At 39.3% G+C, this 27,539-nt stretch overlaps 1 protein-coding gene across 12 annotated transcripts in view; it reads right to left on the bottom strand.

Annotated features, from left to right (window-relative positions):
- Positions 1-27,539, bottom strand: part of Heph (polypyrimidine tract-binding protein 1 heph) — a 793,543-nt gene that overhangs the window by 149,369 nt on the left and 616,635 nt on the right. For all 12 annotated transcript variants that reach the window (XM_076827760.1, XM_076827759.1, XM_076827762.1 and 9 more), the window contains one exon: positions 596-745. In XM_076827760.1, the coding sequence (XP_076683875.1) occupies positions 596-745 (150 nt within the window). The remainder of the gene's footprint in view (positions 1-595; positions 746-27,539) is intronic.

Here is a 27,539-nt window from a genome sequence, read left to right as displayed (position 1 = left end):
CTGGAGAGTTCGCATTTTTGGCGCACCGCGGCGCAAGTGTAGGCACTCAGTGGAAGACTTTTTAATCACAACGATGGGAAGATAGTGAAATGGTAAATTACAGGGGACCAGAAAGAGAAGCACAGAGCAGAATGGGACTGATGAGGGGAGTCAGGGACGACGTGAACTTTCGCGGGGCCCGGTCCCAAAATTGTGCAGGGCCAAAGAAAAATGAATTTTTATGTACTTCTAAATTTTATTATAATAAATATCTATGCATAGGGCCCAGAAAAAATTATGAGCTTCTCGTGGGTCTCGGGGCCTTTAAAAGACATTTTATAATAATAAATATCTATGCATAGGGCCCAGAAAAAAATTATGAGCTTCTCGTGGATCGCGGGGCCTTTAAAAGACATTTTATAATAATAAATACCTATGCATGGGGCCCAGGAAAAATTACGCTGCGCTTTTTTTCCGTGGACTACGGGGCCTTATAAGATAAGAACCCAATGACGTATGGAGGGTCGTATAACTACTACTAACTATTACTCCACGTTGTCTGCTTGTACAGAAGCGGTAGGACGTTGCAAATGATATTTGGTTGATCGACACTTACCTGATTCTTGCCTTTGAGAACGAGGACGTTAGTAACGCGCCCGAAGGGTGCACCAAGATGGACGATTTCGCCGTCTGACACCTCGTTCGGGATGTTTCTGATATGAATGACTCTCGAAGGTTTGCCGTTGTGGCTCTTGTCGAGTTTAACCTGCAACAGAAAAATATGTCCACTGTGAAAAATATATTCCACTCACCACAATTGTCTTGAACTACATTCAGAATTTAGTTATTTTGTTGGGGGTTAGATAATTAAAAGAAGTCACAGTTGAACAGTTTTTGAAACAGATTAAAAATGCATTTGTGCACATCTATGGAGGCACATATGCACACATTCTTACCAACAACAGATGCTACTATGGAATTGCGGAGCACATTATTTTTTTATACTTTTTCTGCTAAGTGTTGCAAGTTTATTTTAATATATTTCGATGAACAGATGCTGATACTATATTTTTTTATAGTTACATCAATAAATATAGTATTCTACAGCATTTTTCTTAGCGTTCCCATCTTCCCCTATCATTTTCCAAATTTTGAAGTCTCGTCAAATTTCCCTGCATTCCTCACCACCCTCCCCCCCACCCAAAATCCTGCCAAAATTACTAAAACTACTGACCAACCCCAATACTCCATACAACAACAAAATGAACCACCCGCGAAACAGAATCGACGCAAAACATTCCCAAACAACGTGAAACTGAGTAATCAAACAACCCCTTCTTCCAGAAGCATTTCCTTTCCTCCAAGAATATTCCTTTCAACGAGCCTCATATATGCATCTCGAAATACGCTTTCAAAATTCCATTAGTTCTCGTTAAAATGCCGCCGAATGGAAGTCACACACGGGCCCGGGCGCTGACTTCCAATAACCCTCCAAGAACTACTCGCGACCCCTGCAAGAGTAACGAAACTTCTCGCTTGCGTATACATTTAAATCGAAACCCTCGCTGCCGGGGGCGGAATTTTCAATCACGGCTCAATCCAGTCGAGTGTGGCCTCGCAGTCACTCTACCCTCTCCCCCCCCAGCGCTTTTTGCGCCCCTTTCGCTCCGCCACGCGAAACTCTGCCTCCACGACCCTCTTGTACCGCGAACTTTCTTTCTTTTTCCCTCTTTGGAGGAACCCTCGCCTGCCAGACTTACAGGGGGCCGAGTTGAGGTTTGCTCGGGTTTAACTGATCGGAAAACGCGCTCCTTACCGGGTTAAGGAAGACAGATGCCCCCTGCACGGTCCATCTTCCGCTTTCTTTATGGAAGACAGATTGGAAGGATTTCGGGGGGTTCGCGGGAGATAAGTGGGGGATGAATTATTGAATTCGAGAGCTGTTATTGGACAATGGCTGAGGATTAGCATCTTGCTTTCGAAAGTGGGGTAGCGCGGGCTGAGGGAAGTTGAAGAAAAATTGTACTGCGTAGAAGCCGCGATAATGGATTTTATGTGATGATATCAAAATTGTGAAAACGATAGATGGTATTCATTCGTAATAAAGATTCTGTAGAACTTAATCGTAAACGAGAGAAATCGTACAGCTTCCACTTTAAGGGTTCATTCTACTTTGCTGGATGATTTTTTTTCAGGAACTACTACAATTCTGTACAGCAAGGAATAACAAATATTTAACAAAAGAAGAAACAGTAAATTGCGTAGAGTAGTTCTTGAAAAAAAATTCATGAAAATGGGCCTCTTTTTCGACAGGAAAATTAGAGTAGACCCTTAAGGAGGAATGCCACCCCTGAGGCGGTTAAATGTAGCGCATGTGTGCAGAGCTGTAACAACTAAACTAACAGTTGCACGTGAAAAGCAATGATCGATTTTTTTAACGAAGAAAAATAGATTCGTGACAGCTTATGGGTTTTGAAAAACGAAAATAAAATTAGGGTTTTCTGAGCCTTTTAATTGAAGGCGTAATCGAGGTTTCTGTGATAAAATCAATTGTTTCTACACAATCGGGATGACAGTAGTTCTGGTATGAACCACTATCATTCGGATGGAAATTAATTAGACATAATTTTAGATACTTTGATTTCATATAAAGATAAAGAAAGACAATTTTTTGTTAAAATATTAAGAAACATGGACTAGGATTTTAACAGTCTTATCCGTGGTTCATACGAGAGCCCCATGCGTGGTGAAAGTACTGTAAAAACTTCAAGACTGTAGGTGCCGTAGTTTTTGAGTAATCACGCACATCGTTCCCAAAAAGTATTTTCGGGAAATCAGCAGCGAAGTTGAAATTCATATTTAAAGTGATATTATGAAGACATGCATTGACTAATCAGTCTGAATCTATTCCAGCACTAATCTAGAGCCATCCAAAAATACAACCAAAAAAAAAAGAATCCAAAAATCTTGGGGGTAGCATTTCCCCTTAAAAAAATAAATATATTCAGCTGGAAGTGGCGCCATCTACACAAAGAAGCTGTTTTCTACAGAATACGTCACTTGGATACTTCATAAAGCTGTAATACTATTTTTTGGTCTCAGTAAAAGTTGTCGCAATAATTATTATATTATTTAAAAGTTAATACTTGCTTTACCATAACTGTAAGAATAATTTTTCCTAAATTAATAACCATACATCACCAATTTCAAAGTTCATCACAAGCTTCACCACCACACTTCACGATGTTCTACAAAGTAAAAACCGAAGTGAACTATTGACAAGGAGAAACCCCCAGAAAATATAAATAAAAAATAACCTAATAAAAAAAAAAAAATTTTTTGTTTACTATGAAACGTCAAGTGAATATGAACCTAGCTAAATAAGTAAACTATTTCATATTAAGATTCAAACGAATCCAGACATGGTTGTCCATAAATTCTTCATCAATGTCGTTGACGAATTATCTGAAGTCGAAGAAATAATGAGGCGGGATGGCTGAATTAAACCCTGTCTCAGTTTCGAGACGCTTCAGAAGGAGATTGTCAGCAGGTCTTGAATGGGAAGTAATCGGTGCCTCCGCGAGTTCGTACAATGGCATATTATCGTGTGCAACTCGATAATCGAGTACACCTGCACAATGCAATACTAAACACACCATTGTACACAATTTAATTGCACATTATAAAATTGATTGTGCGCGGCATTGTTTCCTACGCGAATCGTTGCTCTGCAGTTACTGTGTAATATGTTATTATGAGACGCTAAATATTATACTTCATTATTTAATTGCACTCGATAACATGGGCGTTGAATTTAACGAAGAATATTTGGAATTTGTTTTCAACACTCCGGTAAGGAGTTTATATTATATATTGGAAGGTTTCAATAACATTAATGCACCCCAGAGTATTACAGAAATAGTTTATGTAGGGTTAGCAGATTGAATCTGACGTTATTCAGAAATATTTAAAAAAAACTCCCTTGGCTTTTCCAAATTGACAGTTAATAAATCACCGCGGATATATTTATGATACAGGGTGTCCCTGTAGCGGGGAGGTCGATTTCCCTGTCACCCCTGTGCTTTGCAGGAAAATGTGTACGTCAAAGTGAATACGGTTTCTCTATGATTTATTTCCTTCACAATGTACATCATATTGATAAAAAAAATTGAAAAATTGATTTCTATGCGTTCCGTCGTAATATTCTGTCTAAGTAAATATTTCAGGAATTTTCACACAAAAGGAACTCTCTTACCGAGACTTCTTCAGGCATTAAGAAGCAAAATTTTGAACATTGAAATTAGTAAGAATTGAATGTGAAAGAAATATCTCGGATAATGTGTGCCGATTCTGAGAAACTTTACAACAATTTTATACAATTGTTAATTCTGGATGGGAGCATAAGAAGTTCGAAAACTTTCTCTTATAGCTTATGATTTCATGAAATTTTGAATTTATGTAAGTAGTTAGGAATTAGTTCACAATTTAATTTATTTTTATTTTGTGATAAATTAATTTAATTTTGGAAGAACGACTAATTTATTATTTTTTTCCTGTGCCGGGGGAGGGGGGGGGGCATGTGGCTACGCCCATGGATTTAGATCTAAGCTCCAGGACTGCATTAAATCCAAATTTTAGGTTAAGTTAAATCTGATCTAAGTTAGACCACCTTGACCACATACCGCATTTTTGACAATTTGTTTCTAGTCACAAAGACACTTTTTTGGATTAAAATTTTTCATTAAAGCTGGAGGCATCCCGGAATAATTCCTATATGTATACAACTTTTTTTTTCAAATTTTCTTTAAAAACCAATATGGTGGTCGAGTGTGCGTTATTTCTGATGAACAGATTGTTTAAATAAAATTTGAACAATGGAATATTAAATAAAACTAAGTTATCTATCGGCCAGCGTAGGATTTGTTCGATATTTTAATTTTTATCTCAATTTGCAATTGTTACACGAAAATGAGTTTTTTCCTTTAAGGCACCATTTTGCTATTTTTCAACCAATCGAAATAAATTCCCAAAGATGCTGTATTTCTTGACCTGGCCAATGTAGTCTAACTCCTTAAAGTGAGCCCAACCAATCCCCCGCTCCCACAGTATCCCTAAACAACTCTACTGCCATTAGCAATAGAGAATAAAAATTCCTCTTCACTCGACAAATTAAATTCTCCATACAACGTCCCCATATGCAGAATAATCACCTATTAAAATTCACCTACACGCAAACACTCCCTGCTAATTCTGTTTCGCTGCTCCAAGAAATGAAGGAATATAAATAAACTCCAAAATTCACCCTCACCACTTCTTTCGCCTTACTCATCTCTGAATCGTCCCGGGTATAATAGAACACGAGGATATTTCAACAATACGCCGCGCGAATTTAAGCAGGTCAGAGAAGCGGGTTAGTTTTGAATCCACGCGCGTCTCGGCGAATACCCTGGACAGAACAACTTTTCTCCCCCTCCAGCGGTCCTGTCGACTGAGGTTAAGGGGTAGAAGAATTACCGCGGGATCAAAAGAAGTCGAGGGTTTAATTTCAAAGGTTAGCTGCTGCCCAGGGGCCTCCTCTCGAGGCTTCCCGCTAGTCGAATCCACCCTCAAGCCACTTCACAAGACTCGAAACTCATCTCCACAGACTTCGCGAAAGAGAGTGGGATGTGTGAGTGAGCGGGCTGATGAGGGAGGAGAAGAAGGCAGAGTAAAGCTGCGGAGAAGAAACGGAGAGACAGTCGGTGGAATATGGCTCCGAGGGAAGCCTCGTAAAGCTGCTGCTTATACGTGCCTGGGCGCTCTAAAACTCGAGTAACGATAAGAAACGACGATAAATAGGAGTGAATTCCAGAGACAGGTGAAAGAGTCGGCCCAGGGATCCTCGTAAAATGAGCCTGCAGCGATCGACGTTTTATTGGAACCCGATAGCTGTGCTTGTTGGATAGTTAAACGCAATGTTTGGCTGAGTTCGACAGGTTGCCATCCCCTTCAGACGCTAATGAAACGCCATAATTGAAGAACACTTAGTGAAACGCGAATAGTCTGGTAGAACATGAAATTAAAGTTCTATTAAGTATACAGTATGGCCAGAGAAATGGCAATAGCTTGGAAATATCAACCTTCTGGTTTAACTCCCTCCCGAGCAGTGACCGACCCAGACCATCTTTGCTATTAGGCATTTAAGAAAACGTAAAACTTAAATAACCACGCTAAAACAATTTAGTGTAGCCAAAACAATGCTATGTTTTCCAGGAGCGGTGCCAATTTATTGGCCCCTACTGTAGTGTAAGTTTAGGATTTGGGTTTGCATTGAATGTGATCTAAGGCTGAGCTACATCTGAGCTGTAGATCTACATTGAGTTCCTCAGCAGACTTATATTTCAATTGTTCAGGACCTGGCCTAGGTCTAGTTCTACTTCTGGTCTAGATCTGGCTTAGGCCTTTGTTAGGTGTCGTCTATATCTAAACTAGGTTTGAGCTCTGGCGCAGCACTTAGTCTGATCTAGAAATGGTCTTGGTCTGAGCTCTAGATCTCTATTTAAATCGGTCTGGGCTGAACCTGGGCTATATCCCTTAGATGTGAGCTGCAGAGCTCAATGTATCCAAGATCTAGATCTATTCTAGGGTGTAGAACCCTATTTCCTCCGACGTGAGTCTAATCTAGTTCTGAATAAGTCCTACACCTATAGTAGGTCTGATCTAGTCCTGAGTTGCGGGCCATGTATTAGAGTTGTAAGCCAAATCTCTAGATCTAGGTTAGGTCTGCTGTAGCTTGAAGCATTAGGTCTTGCTTAGGTCTGCTCTAGCTCAAAGCATTAGGTCTTGCTTAAATATTCTTCAGATTAAAAGCCCAGGTTTACAGGTTTAATCTAGGTTACACATGTCTCCAATAACACGAGAACTGCCACCTCTCAGAGCACTCGAGGATAATAAAAGTGTTTCAATGTACACCTAAGCTTCGCGTTAGATGGGCTTTTCGAAGTCAAAGTGACCCCGGTCCCTACCTCCCATCTAGGAAAAGGCAACGAAATGGGCATCGAGAGTTCCGGGGAGGAAGAAACGAGGGGTTGAAAATCCCGAGTCGGAAGTTCCGCGTCCAGGGCGGGCAATTTCGAAGAAGAGGCTATCAAATGAGACACTCGAGATGTCGAGGGCGAAACGACGCGCCAGGCGAGTGCCTGTCGATCGCAGAAGAAGAGGCTTAATTGCCCGGCGTTTCCCTTCATCGCAAAGGCAGGGTTAGGTGGCCCGATGCAGGCCACGAGAAACGCGCCCATGGTGCAAACAACGTTGACTTCGAGTGCCGTTCAACCACTCGCGGCAACGACCTCGAGGACCTCTTCGTGCCTGGACAACGTGTTCTAGCATCTCCACTTTCCTCGCTACACTTCGCCTCCCTTTTCGTTTTCCCCGTACTCCTCGCGTTCGCCGGGTCTACGGCTGCTTTCTTTTTCCGTCCAAAATTTCATTGCAGTACGATGGTGTTTGAGCAAATTTTAAGCTAGTGTACAAGCGAACAGCTCACTGCTAAGTGCATTTGGGGAGGTGGACATGTTTCTTCGAAAGGATTGCTCCTGTGAATCTTTCGAACTGGGTGTTCTTGGAGAGGAAGTGAGACCACATGGGTGTCTAACAGTGGACAATGTGCAAGTGGAACAGGCTTGGCTTCTGAAGTGTTTGTTGAAGTGATCGTGATGTCACGTCGCAAACAGTATCTCTAGATTCACCTAAAAAAAGATGGCTTGTACAGATTCTTTCATTTTCCTTTGTTCCAGTCTAAATTCTATTGTGGTCTCATATGTCCTAGATGACATATGCTCAATATTAGAAGACAGGCAAAGTTGAAATTTGATTGCACAGAAATTTCCTTACAAGTTACTGAAGATTGTTGGGCATTGTGAGGAAGCTGTTGCAGGGTTGACGAAAGAACATGGGAATAGAAGAATTGAAAAAGCTGAATAAAATGATGAACACCTAAGCTACAGAAGCCAGAAACTATCTTAAGAACCTAACCTAACACACATGCTCTAACTTTTAATCACAGCTTCCGTAAGTCAATTACTGTCACACTATCAACACCCCCCCTCCCCATTTTACTTCCCTTTATTTGACTCATGTACGCCCTCATCCCTCATTCATTGTTAGCTCCTTTATTCTCAATTCCTTTTATTCTTGCTCTGCACGTTTAGATTGAGGCCTTCTGTATTGAAGATTCCGCCGCATTTGCGCCCTCCAGTGTCCGGCGTAGCCTTTACTAGCCGCAGAAGAGGGTCCCTTTCATTCCCAAAAGCATGATAAAAATTCTTCTTCCTCCCCTGTTCGCCCCTTCCTGGCCCATCTTCAGCCTCTCAACCACCCTCGCCCGAGAATATGTCTTCCTTCATCCGAGCCGATAATTGGACATAATGGAGGCAATTCGCGGAAAATCGCTTGTAGGAAATGGGCACCGTGACCTCCTCCCGCTGGCTGATAACGAGGAAGGATGCGCCCCGCCAACCGGAAGTCAACATTCCAATTCCGTTAGAAAACGCCCCAGCACAGGGAACTCCGGCTTTCTCGATGGAAACAACCAGAGGAGCTCCTCCATGTTTTTTTTTAAAAAACATTGCACGTTACGTGAAACACATTTTCGTCGACTTTCCACCGTTTCTTTCTCGTGACCAAAATTAGTACTACTGTGACTTAGAAAATATGGCAGGAATGGAATATTCTACAAAATTTCATTTTGGAAAAATTGTTATACTCTCTGTTCTTTCACTTTGAACCACTTAGGTACATTAGTAATTTTTGTCCCACAAGGTGGCAGCACTGACTTATAAAATAAAGATGGCGGATACTCACTGGATTCCTAACCTCACTTTCCACTGTGATAACCCTACATCACGAGTTAAATCAAAATTAAGTTAGGGAATCGTGTGCGGGTGTTGAATGTGCAAAGCGAGGCTTTCTATGTGGAAATGAATATTTACAAATACATAAATAGTTTTTAAAAAAACTACAACATTCTCCACAAAGTGAAGGCAGAGTATCACAGTCGAAACTCCAAAGAGTGCAGGAGATGAATACCCCAGCAATTTTCTCTTAATTGCCTTTACAAAATCGTGCAATGGAGAAAATATTTCCACCCAATTGCAAAGACAATGAATACACACCCGCGTAATTCGAGATGTTTGCGGCTGCGAGCGTTGAAGCTACGACTCTGAAGCGTTTTATCACACCGATAATCTTTATATCATTGCTGCTAAACGAGCCTGAGGGGTCTTAGAGGCTGCTGTAAATGAGGAAAACCCTCGCCAATGGTTGGGATCCATTATGCGGTCATACCTGCTCGTTAAAGGAGACATCAGCTTCAGTGACTCGCCATTACCGAGGCCGTGACTACCGTGAAATATTCCGCGTGATAAACATGTAACGATTATTTAACCGAGCCACTCTTGCATCCCGCTTTATTGCACCCCTGGTCAGAGATGGAAATTCCAGGGGTTGTATTTCCTTACGCTTTTTCTGTCTATCGGCTATCTGTCGACAGAGGGTATGATTAAACGGAAACGGATTGAAATATTGAAGATTTCAATGCAGGCAGATTAAATAATTGAAACTGTTCAGTTAATTTTAGAGTTGCGGAGAAATAAAGCGCATGGCAAATTATTCTTTACCGCTGAGGATACTCTGGCAGAAATATTAATCATTAAACGAAAAAGAAATATTTTCTTGCTTGTCATGGAAGGTTTTACCATTTGTGCCAACTATAAGAAGAAATGAAATCGATAATCGACAGAAAATAACGTGGACAAGGCAAGTGATGGCAAAAAGAAAATGATAGAAAATTTGAGGAAAAAAACAGAAAACTATATTTGCAAATTTTTTACTTGGCTGATTTACGTTTGATAAATTAATAAAAGGCTTGAAACCAAGGAAATGCAAAACCCTTGGCCTTAATTCTCACGTTATTTTCGTACCGCGATGCACTCTAACTAAAACGAATTTCACACGAAATTCAAGACCCATAAAGAGGTCACGTTTTTAATACAACGTTGACGTCGATTATTTTTAAAAGCGACTTAAAATCGAACAAAATAGACGAAGTTTATTTCCAAATGCAATCGATATAAAGTCCAGCAGAAGTTAACAAGAATTCCTTCTATCCAGACCGAAAATGTTCGTTGCTCGAAAACTCACAAAACTATCGATTAAAACTTTCAATATCGATTTTCATTCAACGAGAAACCAACGTTTAATTAGCTTTCACATATTTCGGTGCAGGTCTTCCTTTTTAAACAAACCTATTCAGTGCTAAAATTATCGTTCAACAGAAGCTACTTTCCCATTTCATAAAAATTATTAAATGCAAAATAACTTTAGCCACAAATATCACGATTTAATTAACTAAATCAGCTCAAAATAGATAAAATAGACATTTTCTCGTCAAAAGCAAAGAGCACCACAGAAACTTACCTAAAAAATTAATTTCCATCATGAATTAAATTTCAATTCAATTTCACATTTTTCCTTCTGCCTATATTTATAGAATATGCATTGGCACAGTTTCATCTCCCAGTATCTATAACAGGTCCACGTTTATTAACAACAGAAAGTCCTGCAACCAAGATTCCCTAACGAGATTTCGGTTAAGACACCTTCCCTTTCGGCGAGTCTGATGCCAGACGCATTCTCGGTCGCGTTAGCGAAAATTCTATTGAAACGGGGCAACAAAAGACAAGGGGATAAGGGCAGAGTCTGAAGGGTGATACCGAGTACAGGGATGAAACAGGACAAACAGGACGATATCGATGGGAATCCTTTCTTCGTAGACGGTGTCTGGCCTGCTTCTCCCACCGAATAATGCGACAGCTGATTTTTATTATTGGGGTAGGACTGAACACCCCTCACGTAGCTCTATAATGTCTTGGAAGAGCAATTTTGCGATTGCACGTTGCGATTTTTTTTATGGACACCTTCGAATAACTCTTTTTTCAGTTTACAGACTTTTAACACTTTTTTCATGAATTTGAGATGATTATTTATAAGAATTTAAAAGTTACAATTTATAAACTGAGATTTTGTAGGATCGGTCTGATGAACTCCTAATATATCATCAATTTTAATTTTAATATTTGACAATGGCATGCTTGTTACTTTGCTTTTGAATAATTTCATCGATTAAGGGTGTGCTTGTTTCATTTTTTCGTAAGGGTTTCAATTTTTTAATGTAAAATCGGGTTTCAGAATTTTTTACTGAAGGTTTATGCCGATTCCCTTGATGGTGGAGTTTTTAACCGTGTGTAATGGCTTCATCTTTTTTATTATAAAACAGAGTTCGAATATTTATTACTGAAATGGAATTGGACGGCGTATTTCAATAAAACCGACTAGCAGATTCATGGCAAAGTATACTACTGGTAATGCACGTTCTAATAAAATAAAATCTGTTAAAAAGTGTTAGTAATTCCTCCTTCCTAGATAGAAGATTACAGGGAAAATTAATATTAGACTTATGATAATTCAATAAAATTACCACGAAACTTGTAAAATGGTAAAATTTAATTAAAATTTTATCAAAATCGTTGCTCTATTCTGTTTGTTACAAGTGTTTAACGAAATGCTTCTGGAACTATGTTTAATAATATCTTTTTATTATTTTAATTATCAAAGGTATTAGTATGATTTTATCGTTTACATTTGAGGCACCCTGTATAGTTTTCAATGTAGAATCTAAATATGTATATGAACTGATTGAATTCTTCTAAAAAATATTAAAGTCTGATTGTTTATCATATGTAAACTAACGTATAAATAATATTCACTGTTATCTAAAAATATCCTGCGCCTCCAACTAATGCATCACATGATTAACACGTTCTACAAAGATATCAGTTAAGCTCCTTTGAATTTAACTTCCTAGTATATACAAAATGTATAAATATAAATTTACATATTTCTAAACTACTTGTTGCATCTAACCACAAACGTATAAAAATTTAAAAACTACCCCCATGTAAATACTTGTGCCAAACAATCGATATCCTAAGAAATATCCCTAGAAAACCATGAAACGTGATTATAAAAAATGTACTCGACAACTTGTTGCTTGATTACCCGAGCTGTTTCTGGTTAATAAAGGGCGAATTCCACTTACGCCTAAATCGCCCGTGATTTTTGTTAAGGTAGGTTTTCCTATACACGACTGGATGCAACATCAAGAATTTCAAAGGCGATTTTCTCGAAAATGAAGCGCGAAATAAAAAAATGTTACTGTTTCTTTTCGATTTATAATAATTAAATAAATGGAGAAAAAGGAATAAATTTTTTTCATATTGCGCTTCATTTTCGAGAAAATCGAGTTCGAAATTCTTGACGTTGCGTCCAGTCGCGTATAGGAAAACCTATCTTAATGAAAATCACGGGCATTTCATCCCTTGGTCAACGTGATATAAAATTATAAAATAAATAAAATAAAATAAAATAAATTTTACAAATATGAAAACACAACAAACGTTAATTAACTGTGCAACATACTTTCACTATGTTAGTAAAAATCCTCTCTTACCATAATTACAGATATCTTACAATCTATTATTTAATATTTAATCATCAATCATCTCCACATTCGAAAAGATTAAAAATAACTTCGCTAATCCAAAACATAAACCATAATCTACAGTCGTTATTAACCAATGTAAAAATGTAAAAAATGTAAAAAGGGTAAAAGTATAAAAAGGGTAAGATTGTAATCATTTACGTAATAATGTATATAAGAATGTAAGAATGTAAAAAGAGTGTAAAAAAAATGTAAATAGATAAGGTAAATGTAAAAGGGGTAAAAAGGTAGGAAAGGAAAGAGGGAACGGAAGGTTCTTGTGACCCTACGGGGATGCAATAAGATATATACAGTGATTATTAACCAGCAGGACATAAGTAACAAATCGCGGTAATTAGTAAACCGTTACCGATGTTAAGGCAAGGATCTTACGTTTGACAAGATGTCCAGCCAAAATCTGAACCGCCTCTTGCCGTGAGTTTCGCTTTTCAGGCTATTGCGCATGCCCATGGATCGTTCGAGCGGCGAGCGGCGAGAATCACCAGAGACCACAACAAGGATTGAGGAAACAAACACGCGTCACACGTTAAAATTAAACGTCCTTACACGCCCAACGCTTTCCTCGGTCGCAGAAACTCGGGATTGTTCGCGACGCATCCGAAATCCCGTGATAAATAAAACTGAACGCGCGAAGAAACTGATGGCAGCGTGGCCCCGGTCGATGTCACGCCGCCGTTCGGGCGTCTCCGCCGCTAGGCGGCCACGCTCGGCTGTCAGCGCTTCCTACGAAAAGAGAGGGGAGCGCTGTGCCCCGCGACTTACGTTCTCGCGGCAAGTCCCTGGCGCGCGTCTTTTTGAAATATAGATCGAGCAATCCCTTATACTCGTCCTTTGGAACGTGACTTTAGTGCTCTGTTGCTATGAAAAGGTTGTGTTATCTTAGGAGAATTATTCCGTATCGTTGAAAGTATATTTTGGTACAGTGAGCCATGGAAAGTTTCTTTGAGATGTATTTTTTTAGTAAAAGGATATGTTATTGCTAACTAATATTCCGTGGTTTAGGAATATATATTTATTTTACATTGTATCTCTTACTATTTAAATTCACAGTATTTTAGTTTTGCTTTAAGAAATTTAGGTTGTTTCCCCCTAGTTACGTTCTTCAATTTTTAATATATATAAACTAGAAGTATATGACAATTTTGTGAGATGAAGTAATAAGCTAGTAGGAATGGGGCGCTTCAGAACAATTATTTGGATTTTAATTATTATTTGGAAGATGTAGGAACTTGAAATGTGAATCGCCCTGTATAAGTACCTCACAAAATAAAACAACTAATTTAACAATTGTTAAATAACTAATTACCAATTGTTAAATAACTAATTACCAATTGTTAAATTAGTTGTTTCATTTTGTGAGGAACTTATACAGGGCTATTCACATTTCAAGTTCCTACATCTTCCTAATAATAATTAAAATTCACTAAGATGGCTTATCATTCATACTCTCCATTCAAATATGGCGTACAGAAATTTATGTGCTCTTCCCACACCGTGTTTCGACTTTAACGTAACCACAAACCATATAAAACCGAAGCATAATAAATTCGGTCTTTTAACAAAATTTCACCAACATTCACTTTGCGTCTTTTCAAAAGTTTCCATCAGATTCCAATTCCCAAGCTTATCCCCGCAATTCCACCAAAATCCCGCCCTCGAAAACCACTGGCACACTTAAAGGGGAGCACGCGCCACGACGCAACAGGCTGCGCTGGATGGTCTTATCCCCATTAGAATTCCAAGTAGGTTCCCGCTCTTGCCCCTAACTTGCACAACGTTTCCCACCCTCTTCCATCCCTCTCCGCGCGCGATTCTTTCTCTCCTCTTACCCTCGGTGGCATAACTTCTGCCCTTCGGGCACGTTCTCAACCCCCCCGCCCGCCAACAGGAAACCCAGATTCCTTTCTTTAGGAAGTAGACGAAAGCGCCAACATCGCGGACGAGTTTTTCAGATAAGCGCGGGCCACGTCGCTTCCACGGCAAATGCATTCGAGTGCATCCGTGGAAAGTGCAGGGAAAGAGGAGTTCGGAGTGTCTCTCTCCCGGGGAGATGGAAGGATAGGGTCCTCTCTCGAGCCGAAGCTCTTCCATCCATCGCCAAGAACACGTATCCGATGGTTAGGGTCGCGCCCTGTCCAAGAATATTTTTGAATTTAGTTCCATAATTCTATAAACAAGTGTTAATATTTTGTGTGATTTCTGAGAAATGAATCCCGAGAGTGTGAAATTTTCCTTTCATTTCGCTTCTAGTTTATTAGACCAGGAACATTAAAACTGGAGATTTACGTACTCCTGAAAGGTTCTTGTGTAGATTTTGTAAATTCTTTTCGTTTTTAATATGAAAATTCCTATTTGAAAGTCTATGTCTTTTATATTATGCATTTCAGAATATCATTTTGAGAAGGGTAGGTCTCATCAGACTGTCAAAAGGGTGTACTATACAGGCACGGTTAGAAATTGGGGAACAATCCTGAGCATGCTATATCCTGATGCAAAAAGACATCGAAAAGTCCTTTACCGTTTTGTGATCCGATGCTTCGTTCTCGAGATATTAACAGTTGAATATTAGCGGTCCAAGTTCCGGGTGTACGGTGACTGCTCCGCGCTCAGCTGTTCCGGCTTTAAGCTGCGCGTCCCGGAATTTGGGCCGCTAATATTCAAATGTTAATATCTCGAGAACGAAGCCTCGGATTCAAAAACGGTAAAGGACTTTTCGATGTCTTTTTGCATCAGGATATTGAATTTCAGGATTATACCGAACAATAGTGGGATCTTCAATGCGCATGCCCGAACAGAACAGGAAAAAGTGAGTCGACGCTTTTCACTCGAGATCACTTGAGACCTTTTTGCTCACACGTTCTTGTTCTACTTGCTCTAGAAAAATCATCTTATGATACAAAAAAAGGAATCAATTGCATGAGTCAATTTCCGGCTCCTACCATCGAAATCGAAAGGAAAGTCATTTCAAACTCGATCGTGCCTGCGGATAAGATTAATTATACCCTGGCACTGTGACAAATTAACCGTTAGGAATGCCAATTAACGATTTCATCCACCAAATTAATCAACCCTTGTTTCGTTCCACCAACATCCTTCTCCCCTCTTTATTTCCCAGTTATTAGTGAGACGCTCGATTGTGTTAATTTGCCGACTCAACGAAGAACCGTCGGTATTAAAACACAGACAATGGCGGTGGAGTGGGAGCAGGGTGGTATTGAAAATGTTGCCGCGCAGGGATCATTGAGAGGCTGTCGAGTGGAAGGGGAGGCAAGAGAAATATGTAAAAAGGACAAGTGACCTATCGAAATCGATACCAGCCGCGTGTATTCATCGAAATCGAAACCCGAGGAGGGGTGGGGCCAGCTAAAGGGGACGTGTTGCTGTTGCAGGCGGATGAAAAATGGTGGCAGCCCGTTTCTACCTGGCCACGTATATAGCAGAAGCTTGAAACGTGCCTTTATGCTTCTTTATTTATTCCCCTGGCTGACAGGAAATTGAGGTAAATGTAAAATATCACGCATTTAATAAAACCCGTCACCCTATCAGGCTGACGCAGGGGGTAACACATATTATCGATTAAATTCATCCGGTCACTCCTCCATATCCTCTTTCCTCCTCCCTTTTTACCAAAAGTCTTTTTTCCCCCCTTGTACTCGTGCTATTCCTTTGATTCAGTTTTCGTCGAGGGATTTTTTTTCTCCCCGTTTCACATCCGTTCCCAGCCCTCCCCCCTCCTTTTCGGAGACCAATTAAACGAACACGTTCAAGCTCCTTTGCTTTTTCCCTCCGTTCCATCAGCCTTTCATTCATACAATTCCGCGCTGCATCGATATCCTTTACCGCGGATAATTGAAAAACGAAGGACCACGCGTGCATTCTATTTTCTCTCGTCCCTCTTTCGCAGCTTCGCGCGAATTTGTTTGCCCAGTTTCTCCGGTTGCTCGCCACTTTTCCAGGCGCAATTAATTCGATTCAGCTGGAAATCGAGCGCGATGCTCAGTATACGAGCACTGCTATCTAGATTCTCCTGTTTCTTTCCCAAACATATTTTTTTTTCGACACAGAAGTAAAAGAAATAATTCAAAAGGTCTTCTTTTAGGCAACGAAGAGAAGAACAAAAGTACCCAGTAATAGCACTTGAAATCAATATTTTTCGGATATAAATGCTCACAAACTTACAAATTTGTTAACGTTTTCTGAAAAGTGATGTACTTTTTTGGTACAATTTTTTTTTTTTTTTTTTTGGGAAATTACGAAAGGTGGTGTAAGAGTTTCTTCGATTACACTTCGTTCTGTTCTCCTTCGGTCCCCGTCTTCCTTTCGATTACGCGACGAATGGTGCTTATAACGAACCCAATGAAACAAAGGGCCCTTATGAAGCGGAACGGAACGGGGAGCGGCAATATTGACCGTCCACAAATATTTTCCTGGTAACGCAACGAAGCGGCAGGACACAGGCTGGAAACAATGCTTTCACCCTCGATATAGCGGCAAAAACACGGGCAGTTGCCGAAAAACATGGCAACAAGCGAATATCGACTACCAGGAAACGATGGCTTCTCCTTTTGGATGGGTGGAGGCGTGGTATACTTCTTTTTTAGTACTGGCGAACATTTGCATCCGCCAGTGGTAACAAAAATATGCTCACTGCATCCCATTTAAACTTGAGAATGTTTGATTTTGGAAAGCACACAAAAGGGTAATACCTCGAATCTTTTTTTATCAAAATCACTATTTAGGTCATAACTATTTTCGATTCTTCAGTTTTTTTTTAAACTGGGAGAATGACATATGAGCAAGTATTTCGAGTTTGTCACCATTATAACTGCAAATTTAATTAAAAGGCTGTTTTTAAATTTGCCAATGACAATGGACATTTCTTAGGAATATTTGCAATCTATCCCAACTGTAATTTCATTAAGTAATATTCAATATTCTATTAACCCCTTGCCTTAAAATGACGTCTCCGCGACGCCGTGTTTTTGTTTTTTTATTTCTGTACCTTTTAGTCAACAACCTCGTAATTAAATTACAATTCTATTTCGTCAATAAAAAAATCTATTCAACATTTTACAAAACCACAAACAAATATTTCTGCAACTAAAAGATCACTCACCCTTCAGAAATAAATCTGTAAAATTTCTACTTCATTTCCAGTGTAATCTAATCGCAAGTGCAAGTCGCGGAAAAATGTCCCCGACCTCCGAAAGCTGCGTCCCGCCAGAGACGCGGAGTGAAAGCATCCACGTATGTACCTCGGACGGGGAAAATCAATATCCAGCGATGGGTATCAACCAATAAACAACCCTAACTCCTGCAAACCGGTGCTCGTCGAGTCCGAAGGTACGCGCTCTTCCTATTATCGAAATTGCGTCGCCCGCGGCCACGGTCGTCGGAATAATAATCGACCAACGAGGATAAGAGCGTGGGGGCGCGGAATAAGACGAACGAAAGGGACAAGGGGCAGAAAGGGGGTGGGGGAAAGGGTGCCGTTTAAAGCCGAACAATCCAGAGTAAAACGTCTGCCAGTCGAAATGGCTCGCCCATTCCGCGGCATCCCCAATTTTTTCCACCCCCGCCTCCCAGCCCAGGCAGCGAGCTTGCAACCCCCGCCCCTCTTGATCGCTCAACCCCCGCGCAAGGTAGGGTTCCGTCGACGCCTAGCACCAGGACTCCGCGGAAATTATCGGCGAAACGTCAATATGCATTACCTCAACGTCCCTCCGAGCGTTTAGCCACCCCCCACCCCCCCGACCGTCGTTCGATTGCACACCCCCGTGCAAACGCGCTCAACCCCGCTGGTGAGATCCCAGTATTTGGGATGCGATGGAAGACAATCTCCTTGATCAGTCTCTCCTCGCTTTTGGCTTTATAATACCGTTGTTTCGTTGTGATTATTATTATCCTACTGATAATCCCTTTTTGGGGTTTGTTCGGGGGGGTAGATTGGGTGAGATTGGTGGCGTGATTTGGTCGAAAATTGATTTATTGTTTCGAAATATAATGCTTTATAAAATGACTATTAAAATTAGATACTTTTTCCCCTTTTGCAAGTTTGACTTTTTAAATATTTTCAGAAATATTTAATTGTGAGTGCAAAGTATTTTGGTTAATTTTGGTTGTATGTTTAGGCGAGTTGAAAACACTGACTGACAAAGTAGACCACGAAACATCGAAAATCATCTTAATTTATTAATATTTAACTAACGTCGAACCTTTATTTATATGCATAAATTTTTCAATATACTTACAACGATTTGAAAATCGAAATTTTGAGAAGCACTCTACAGAAATGGGAAATTAAATAGATTATTCTTATGATTACACTGTACTGCGGACTCGTTAAAATTTCCACTTTCCTGATTCCAGATAGCAATTTCCCTTTTAGCGACTTTCGATCAGCTCGAAGGACGGCCAAACGGTCCGCGGCAACAATTTGCCCGACAGGAAAAATGCACGCGAAATTCGAACCTGATCCGACGGATGCAACTTCTGTCACTGTCAAATCTTTGACGAGCGCGCTTATCAGTCGTGGATTTTCACGTCAACGGTGCGAGATTCCCCGGCATCGAATTGACGTCGGAGGATCAGCTGTTTGGACGAGAAAGATGGAGAGCCACTTGAAAAACTCAAAAAAAGCCATTGTCCCACTACTGTTCGCGATCATCGCCATGACGCATTGCACCAAAACGTGTTTAAATAAAATTATTTCAACTGTATAGCAGGAAAAAGTGGATTTCGAGGGTAAAACGAATGGAGGTATTGCAAAGTGACTTTCGTATAATAATTATTTTTATTATTATTATTATTATTATTAACGGGAAACCCTTTAGTGTACAGAGATACAAAATTATTACCATTACTACATAGAAAGATAAAAATAAGAGAAATAAATTAAAAATATATATATAAAATAATATAATATAATATAATATAAAATAAAATAACAAAGATAAATTAAGATGAGATAATAATAGATAACAATAATATTTATTGTGTTTTCAGAACAAAAGAAATTATTTTGAGAATAGACAATTTTTTTTTGTTTAATATTTACTGTTAATAAGATTTTATGTGCGACTTAAAGAAACTTTGGTACAGACCTCGAAAGATAAAAAAAGAAATAATTTGTTCATGAAAAGCAGGATGGCAACGTTAATTTTTTCAGAGTATTATCCTCATTTAAATTGTCATCCGATTAAGCAGAGTTCGGATTAAACGAAACTTAGTTTATCGAGACTCAACTGAAGGCAAAATTTCTATTTGTAGATGATACAGGGAGATTCAAACCCAAATTTGAGTTTGGAAATCGAAATTTGAGTTTTGGGGGATGAAATCGAAATTTTAATTTTGGAGAGGTGGAAATCCGAATTTGAGTTTTGGAGAGAGGGAAGCCCGAATGATCCAAATTCAAATTTGGGTGTCCCCCTCTTCAAATCCCAAATTTAGATTTAAAAATTCAAATTTGAGTTTAAATTCCTCTTGTCTCATTTACATTTGTTGTACATCACATTTTCCTTGCACTTTAAATAAATAATTCCCAAAAGATCACGCGTGTTTATTAAACAGAATATTTGATTTAAAAAAAAAGAAAGAAAAGTCAACCCAAATTCCTCGTCCAACTTGGATACTAAATTTTCAAAAGTATTCTTAATAAAATTCGCAACAAACTACACAGTTGCAGGTAATATAATCTGAAATAAGAGACGATATCTAATGTTCGTGTATTTTACATTTTTATCTAAATTTCTCTATGGAAATTTGAAATTATAAACCAAATACAAGATTAAATTAATTGAACAAACCCGAGTCAGACTTTATCATCCCGTCAGCGATATATGATGCTTTTAAACATTGCACACGACGTTTAATATCCTACATTTCCTTTTTTGCACAAAGGAGCATGTTCCGTGCCTATTTCAGAGATAGTCAAACCTCCCCATCCAATTACAGTTATAAACAAACAAATAAAATATGTCTGTTCCATTCCCACCGAACCTCACTTCCCTGCTTCGCTTGCATTGTTTTCAAAAACGCATCTGAACGCAGAAACAATTCGCTAGATAGGTAATAGCTGCAATCAGAAGCCAGCAGCATCGGTAAACTTTAATTACCGTGTCGAGCGAAGATACATAAACAAATACAGTTGGAAATGGCTCTCAGCTGATTCGAGAGAAGAAAAAAAATCAATTACGCGTTATTACAAGCAAAAGTATCGATTCAATATTACCGAAACAATTGGACTTATCGGTAGATCTGATTAATAAACTGGAATAACAGGAGACTTCGTGCGGTTTTAGACAGGAATTAAAATTTCGGGGCACAAAACATGTTAAATTCCAAATACATGAACCGACAGCTTCACTTTCCCATTTTCTGCCTGCGCATGCGCAACAAGGGACCTCCCCATTGCCCTAAATTCCAACCAACGCCATTCAAAACCCTGTCACGCCACTCTTAAACACATCTCCCCCAACCCTTCGCGAACCCTCCCGCCCCAAAACATTCAACCCCTATTCCCTCAAGAAACAGATCCTCCCCTAAAGAATACCCCACCCCTCTGCCCGCCCCTGTTGACTGACATCTCCACGAGGAGTCGTCTCCTTTCGATCATCGCCACGAATTCTCCATATCACCGGCGACCGGTTATCGTCGACTCCGCGTGCAATAAATTCCGCGGGGCGAGTTAGCGAAACGGGCGCCAATACGAGAAGTTGACAGGGGCCGTGGTGGGGGGCTTAATAAATTGGCCGGCGGGACGATAGAGGGTGGGGGATAACGGAGTCTTGCCAGTTTTATGGAAAGGGTGTAGAGTCGTAGGACTCGCAGGGGGGGTTGAAAATACCGGTTATTGATGAACCGTGGCGCTACCACCCCTTCCACGGCAGGCCCCAGTGTGATGTCCGGTAGCGTCTACGGGCAGCATGTGCACCACCACGATACAATGGCGTACGGTACGTTCATAACGTATTTGGACACGCTGGCCAGCTTGCAGCCCCCGGGTAGCATGATTAATTGCGTCCCTGTTATCTCCTACGAACGACAGCGGGCCACGGAAAAGGGAAAAAGAGGAATTTCTACGATGGGCATCGGAGGGACGGGCAGCGCGCGGGGGGAGGGGGAGCAGAAATTTGCTCCAGAGCTTTTTACAGTCGGTCGTTCTCGTTTACGTGCACGTATTCGTTCGCCTCGGGGCTCGTTTCCGCTGCGAGAAAACGCCACGATCGGGGCGAAGCTTGTCTTCGCGTTTTCGGGGGGCGAACGGGAGCCTTTGATGGAGGTCGATGAATGGGCGCATCGCCCTGGGTGGAATTATTAGAGGAAATGTCAGGGAGCACGGTGAAATAAAAGGGGAATAAAAATCTGGAGAGTTACGGAACGCTTTGCGCCGAGTTTCGTTAAATAATGGACACCGAATCTTAAAAAGAAATTGTAAATATATATATATATATATATTAATCGGTGATGTGCCACTTTGTGACACGAACGGTGACGTAGAGTCTCACAGAGTCCTCCTTTAATTATTTGACAATAAATATTTTTCATGAATTATAATAATTTGTCAAGACTAAATTTATTTTTTAACATATACAGCCGAAACTCGATAACTCGAATCTCAAGGGAGGGGAAAAATCTTCGAATTATACAGGTTTCGGCTTACCGAGTTTTCGAGTAAGGGAGGTTCAACAAACGAAAATTGGACTCATAGAGGTTTTGTACGACTGTTAATTTTTCGACAGCTGTAAAGCAAGACAAATTCATGTTCTAAAGGCCAATTATTTATTCTTTAAATCCCAAACCTGATGAATTCCAAACTTTAAGGTCTGCTGGGGACAAAAAAAATACGGAAAAAATATTTCGAGATGTATAAAGAAGGGCCACCCCAAGCATGCATAAATCGAACTGATGTTGCTTCGTTTATCTAAACTCAGACCTTACAATCCGAACGCGCTCAATTATATTCAACGCCATCCGCGACAGGCCAGCAACAAAAAATTATACTCGTATAATTGCAATTTATTTCATAAACTTCGGTCAATAGCGCGCATGAAAAATGAATTTTATTTACATCCCACTTTAAACTCCAACGAACGGTGTTCCGCCAAGGGACTCGATTCTGCTCGGTCGTTAAAGGCTAAATTGGAGAAAAGAAATGGAAAGATGACGTTCGATCGGGCCTCGAGTTCGTCGTTGACACGGAAGCGCACTCCTCAGCATGCCAAAGCGAAGAAGAGTGGGAGCCTTAGGTAATCCGCAACACGAGTAACGCGGCCACGATTAATTGGTAGCCCGATATTGTAGACTTTAACAGCGGCCGGGAGCAAGTAGTAGAACTGTACGTTATAGCGGACGGAGATGGTAAGTTTCGCGTTACGCCAGGTGTAGGTATCACGTAATAGGTAAATAAAGGTTGAATGTTCCAGGCAGATAGCTGGCTGCTAAGTGTTAGATATTACGAAAGGAGATTACGTTAAACTCAAGCTGCAAAAAGTAAGCTCCTCACACGCTAAACGTCTATGAAATTATCCCGTTCCCTGAAACGAAATATTCTTACTTTGGAACATAAAAACTTTTCAAGCTCTCTCAATTTTTTAGAACATTCAGATTGTTTACTGTATCCACAGAAAAGACAAGCTTTGGATTTCTTATGCGGAATTTTCAAGAGGTCTGAAAAATATTTTTTGCACATTTTTTTAAATTTTCTGAAACGAAATATTCTTACTTTGGAGCATAAAAACTTTCCAAACTCTCCCCATTTTTAAGAACATTCAGATTGTTCAATATATTTATAGAAAAGAGATGCTTTGGATTTCTTATGCGGAATTTTGAAGAGGACTGAAAAATATTTTTTGTACATTTTTTTAAACTCCCGAAAAAGAAATATTCTTACTTTGGAACATAAAAGCTTTTCAAGCTCTCTCAATTTTTTAGAAGAAGCTTTGGATTTTTTTATGCGGAATTTTGAAGAGGTCTGAAAAATATTTTTTGCACATTTTTTTAAATTCGGTTTTGTATCTTAAATGGAATGTTATGATATTGTTTAGGGTGCCATGGAGGGTGTGACACGAACGTGAGGGAAGATTAGCGATGAAAAATTTAAGGGCGAATAGCGAACGCGGGGTCAATTTTGATCCATAATTGAATTACATGTACTCCTAAAATTTTCAGAACAAGTTTCTACAGTGGATTTTGAACTTATTATGACAAAAATAACAAACTGATAAAATTAAACTCGTAAGTAATATTACATAATAGTAATATTAAAATAATATTACTATTAAAATATTATAATATTAAAATAATATTACTATTAAAATATTATAATATTAAAATAATATTACTATTAAAATATTATAATATTAAAATAATATTACTATTAAAATATTATAATATTAAAATAATATTACTATTAAAATATTATAATATTAAAATAATATTACTATTAAAATATTATAATATTATAATAATATTACTATTAAAATATTACAATAATATTACTATTAACAACGAAGAAGTGTGAGCTTCAATCCATGAACAATAGCTGGACCTATTAATTGTTTCTAAACCCAAAACTTCTAGCTTCAGAATCGTTATAATTACTATTAATCACTTCAAACCAAATAAATTCATAAATTTCCTAATCTTTATAACCTGTCGACCCATTTCGTTTTAATCAGAAAAAACCAGTCCATCATTTTTATATAAAATTCCAGCTTCCTTGCTCCACTTGCATTTTTCACTCCTCCATTTCAGTCAATTAATTGTACTACTTTACAGTAAAAAAATCCTTATTTTCCTGACGCATAACGTACATAGTGTTGGGTGTGTCAACTGTCTCAATTGGCCTTTAAAAACTGGTGAAAAAGTTGGACTGCGACATTTAATTATAGCAAACTTGCATTTGCGTTAAATCCTTTCGAGATTCACCCCCTCAACCCCTCCAATGTTCTTTACACAAATCAAAATACGTACTCCTTTCTATGACGAAAGGAAATTCTACCGAACAAAGTGAGTTTCCAAAATCCATATTTTCACAAACGCAGCATTATACGACAAAAATCCACCCCCACAATCCCCCTTCATTTTTATCCCGAGAACCCCTCCTACTGGTATACAAAATCAAAATCAAAGTCACATTCTTTCTTCCACAGCAGAAGCCCTCTATGCAGCCCCATATTTCACAAGGGGGTGGAAAATTATTAGAGTGGCCTCCATCGACGGGCCATTGCCATTGTAGGCGCGGTCGATGGAAGTCATATTGAACGTATTAAACACAGTGAATAAATATCAATTTGATTGATCGCTATCCGGGATCGTTTTCGAATCGTTTCGCTTCCCCTGTCCATCGACGTTCCTCCATATTCCCGGTGAAAACGCTAGCCCGCCCCCCCCCCTCACTACCCTCTTTGTCCCCTTTCGTTGCTGTATATTACACGTTAACGTACCCCGGCGTTGATTTATGGACGTTACTTGGAACCGTTCTCGTGTCATCCAGTCGTCCGCCAGCGAATGGGAAGGACCGTATGAGCTCTACCCGTCCAACGTTCACTCGGTATTTTCGATCGGTGTTAATGACACTATGAATTCATTAGCCTGTCGGCCGCGAAATTGAACGCGCGCAGGCAACATCCACGCGATTCCACTTCTTTGCTGCTGGGAATTTCTACTGGAGATTGGAAAATTCTGGGGAACGAGAATTAAACCCTTCAAGACGAAATCGTTTCGAATCAACCCCATATGTATTTTTGTTTGCTATTTTTTTGGGGGTGGATAGAGACACGGTTTAATTATTCCCATTAAGGGACCGTCCTTAAATTACGTAAGGGTAGTTTTGGCGATTTCATACCCCTTGCCTCTCTAAGTATAAAAATTCTTAAGATTTTACATCCCCCCACCTCGCCCTCCTTGCGTAATATTTTTTATACTTCATTTTTTCAGTTATTAAAATTCCTTTAAAGGTGTATGTAAATCATTTAGTTTGGTTTCGTTTGCGCGATGAAACATCATTTTTTAAGCTACTCAAATTGAAAATTTGGTTAGAAATATTACGTAAAAAGGAACAAATTCGCGACCCCCAAACAGCCTTAAGGAGGGACACCAGGGTAAATTTATTGAAAGCAAACTACGTAATAAATGTGTTTTAAACTTTCAGGATTTTTTATTGGATATTTAAGTTATATGAATATCTTTTTTAAATTTATTTAAAGCAGGTTTATCAGCTATACAGGACCAGTAACTTAGGGCTGCAAAAAATTTCTGCTGACATATGGTTGACAGTTTTCCGACGAAACGGTTCTTTGGAAATCAAAAAATCAAAAAGGTTTAGAAACTATATGCTTATGGCTATGGCACGACGGATTCGATTTTAAAAATTCTGAAAAATGGTGAATCTCTGAAAAAAATGGTGAACATTGGTTCTAGTAAATTAACTTTTCGTTGAAAAACAAATAGAAGGAAACGACTAATCAAAAAATCTCTCTGCGTGCCATAGCCATTCGTATATAGATTCCAAAACATTTTGGCTTGTTGATTTGAGAAGCACCGTTTCGTCAGAAAACTGTCAACCAGATTTTCTGCAGCGCAAAATCACTGGCCCTGTACAGCTTGTAAATCTACTTTAAATAAATTTAAAAATATATATTCGTATAACATAAATATCCAAAAAAGAGTCCTGCAAATTTAAAACAGATTCATTATGCAGTTTTTTTTAATAAATTTCCAAAGATACCTTTACTTTTCGGGCCATTACCGCAGAAATTTGGTAAATATAGTCCCTACTAGCTTTACTACTCGGCTTCGCCCGAAATTTAGATTCTGATTTTATAAAAAAAGAAAAAATTTGTTTAGTTTTTTTGTGAAAATGGCCACATTCATCTGGATTAAGTCGGGCATAATGAGCTGAGGCACATTTCGTGATCCCAGAGTTTATCCGTTCGAAAGTTTTTAGGCGACAGACAAACACACAAACATATAGAAGCTTTCTGCTTTATATATTAAGAGTACCAAAATACCCTTTCGGGCCTAAGAGATATTGAGGACTCCATAAAAACACATTCCACCCCATTTCACCACTCCCCTTGTGGGGGTTGATTAAGGCAAAATCCTGAAATTGTTTTTTTCGGATTTAAGTATGTTGGTAATTCTTTGTGAGTAAGAACCAATTTCATACTTAATCGGGCCTAAGAAGTTTTAGTTAATAGGCAGTCCGAGAAAATACATTTTACCCCTTTTCCCCGCTTGAGGATAGAATTTCCAAAAATCCTTTAGCGGGTGCCTACGGATCGAGCCCTCGGCCACTTATTCTCGCCGCGGTGCTATTTCGCAAGCGAGAAACGCTCGCCCGCCCGGTCGCCGCCTGGCGGTCGCCTCGCGAACTACTATTATTTAAAAATCAGTATTTAAAAAAAATAAAAACGTTAGAACCTTCCTCTCGCCAAGACGAACAAAGTAATGTAACACACTTGTTTCTACAGTTCATATTTACTGGGAAACCGCATTTCAAAGTAAGCAACTTCAATTTTATATAATAGTATAGGTTACAGACTTCCTACTTTTATCCATTACTACTATCTTCCTTGAATTCTATAAAATTCAATGCGTCCGCATAAAGGACAATGCCAAGGTACATTTATTAGGTCCATGGCAAAATTCTACCCCCTTCAAGTGAAAGCTGTAGCTCGATAAAGAACCGTAAGAAAAAAAGGAGCTGTAAACAATGTCCTCCCTCAGACGCAGACAAACAAAGAACAGAAGAAGAGAAATAAAAATTCAAACAAAATTACCTTGAGTCAGGTAGAACGTCACAGCTCCCAGTCTGATAATAACTTCGACAGTAAATCCCTGGCAATTATTCAATGCACTCTAGAATCCAGCCAACTCCGAACTCTACTAAGCAACCCACACAGAACGGGGTGCAAATTTGCTCTGCACGTGCGATTAATTCCCATCAACCCCGACTCAC

The sequence above is a fragment of the Andrena cerasifolii genome, chromosome 15 (assembly GCF_050908995.1).
Source record: "Andrena cerasifolii isolate SP2316 chromosome 15, iyAndCera1_principal, whole genome shotgun sequence".
Classification (NCBI taxonomy): domain Eukaryota; kingdom Metazoa; phylum Arthropoda; class Insecta; order Hymenoptera; family Andrenidae; genus Andrena; species Andrena cerasifolii.
The sequence above is the reverse complement of the archived record's forward strand: the minus strand, read 5'-3'. Positions and strand labels throughout refer to the sequence as shown.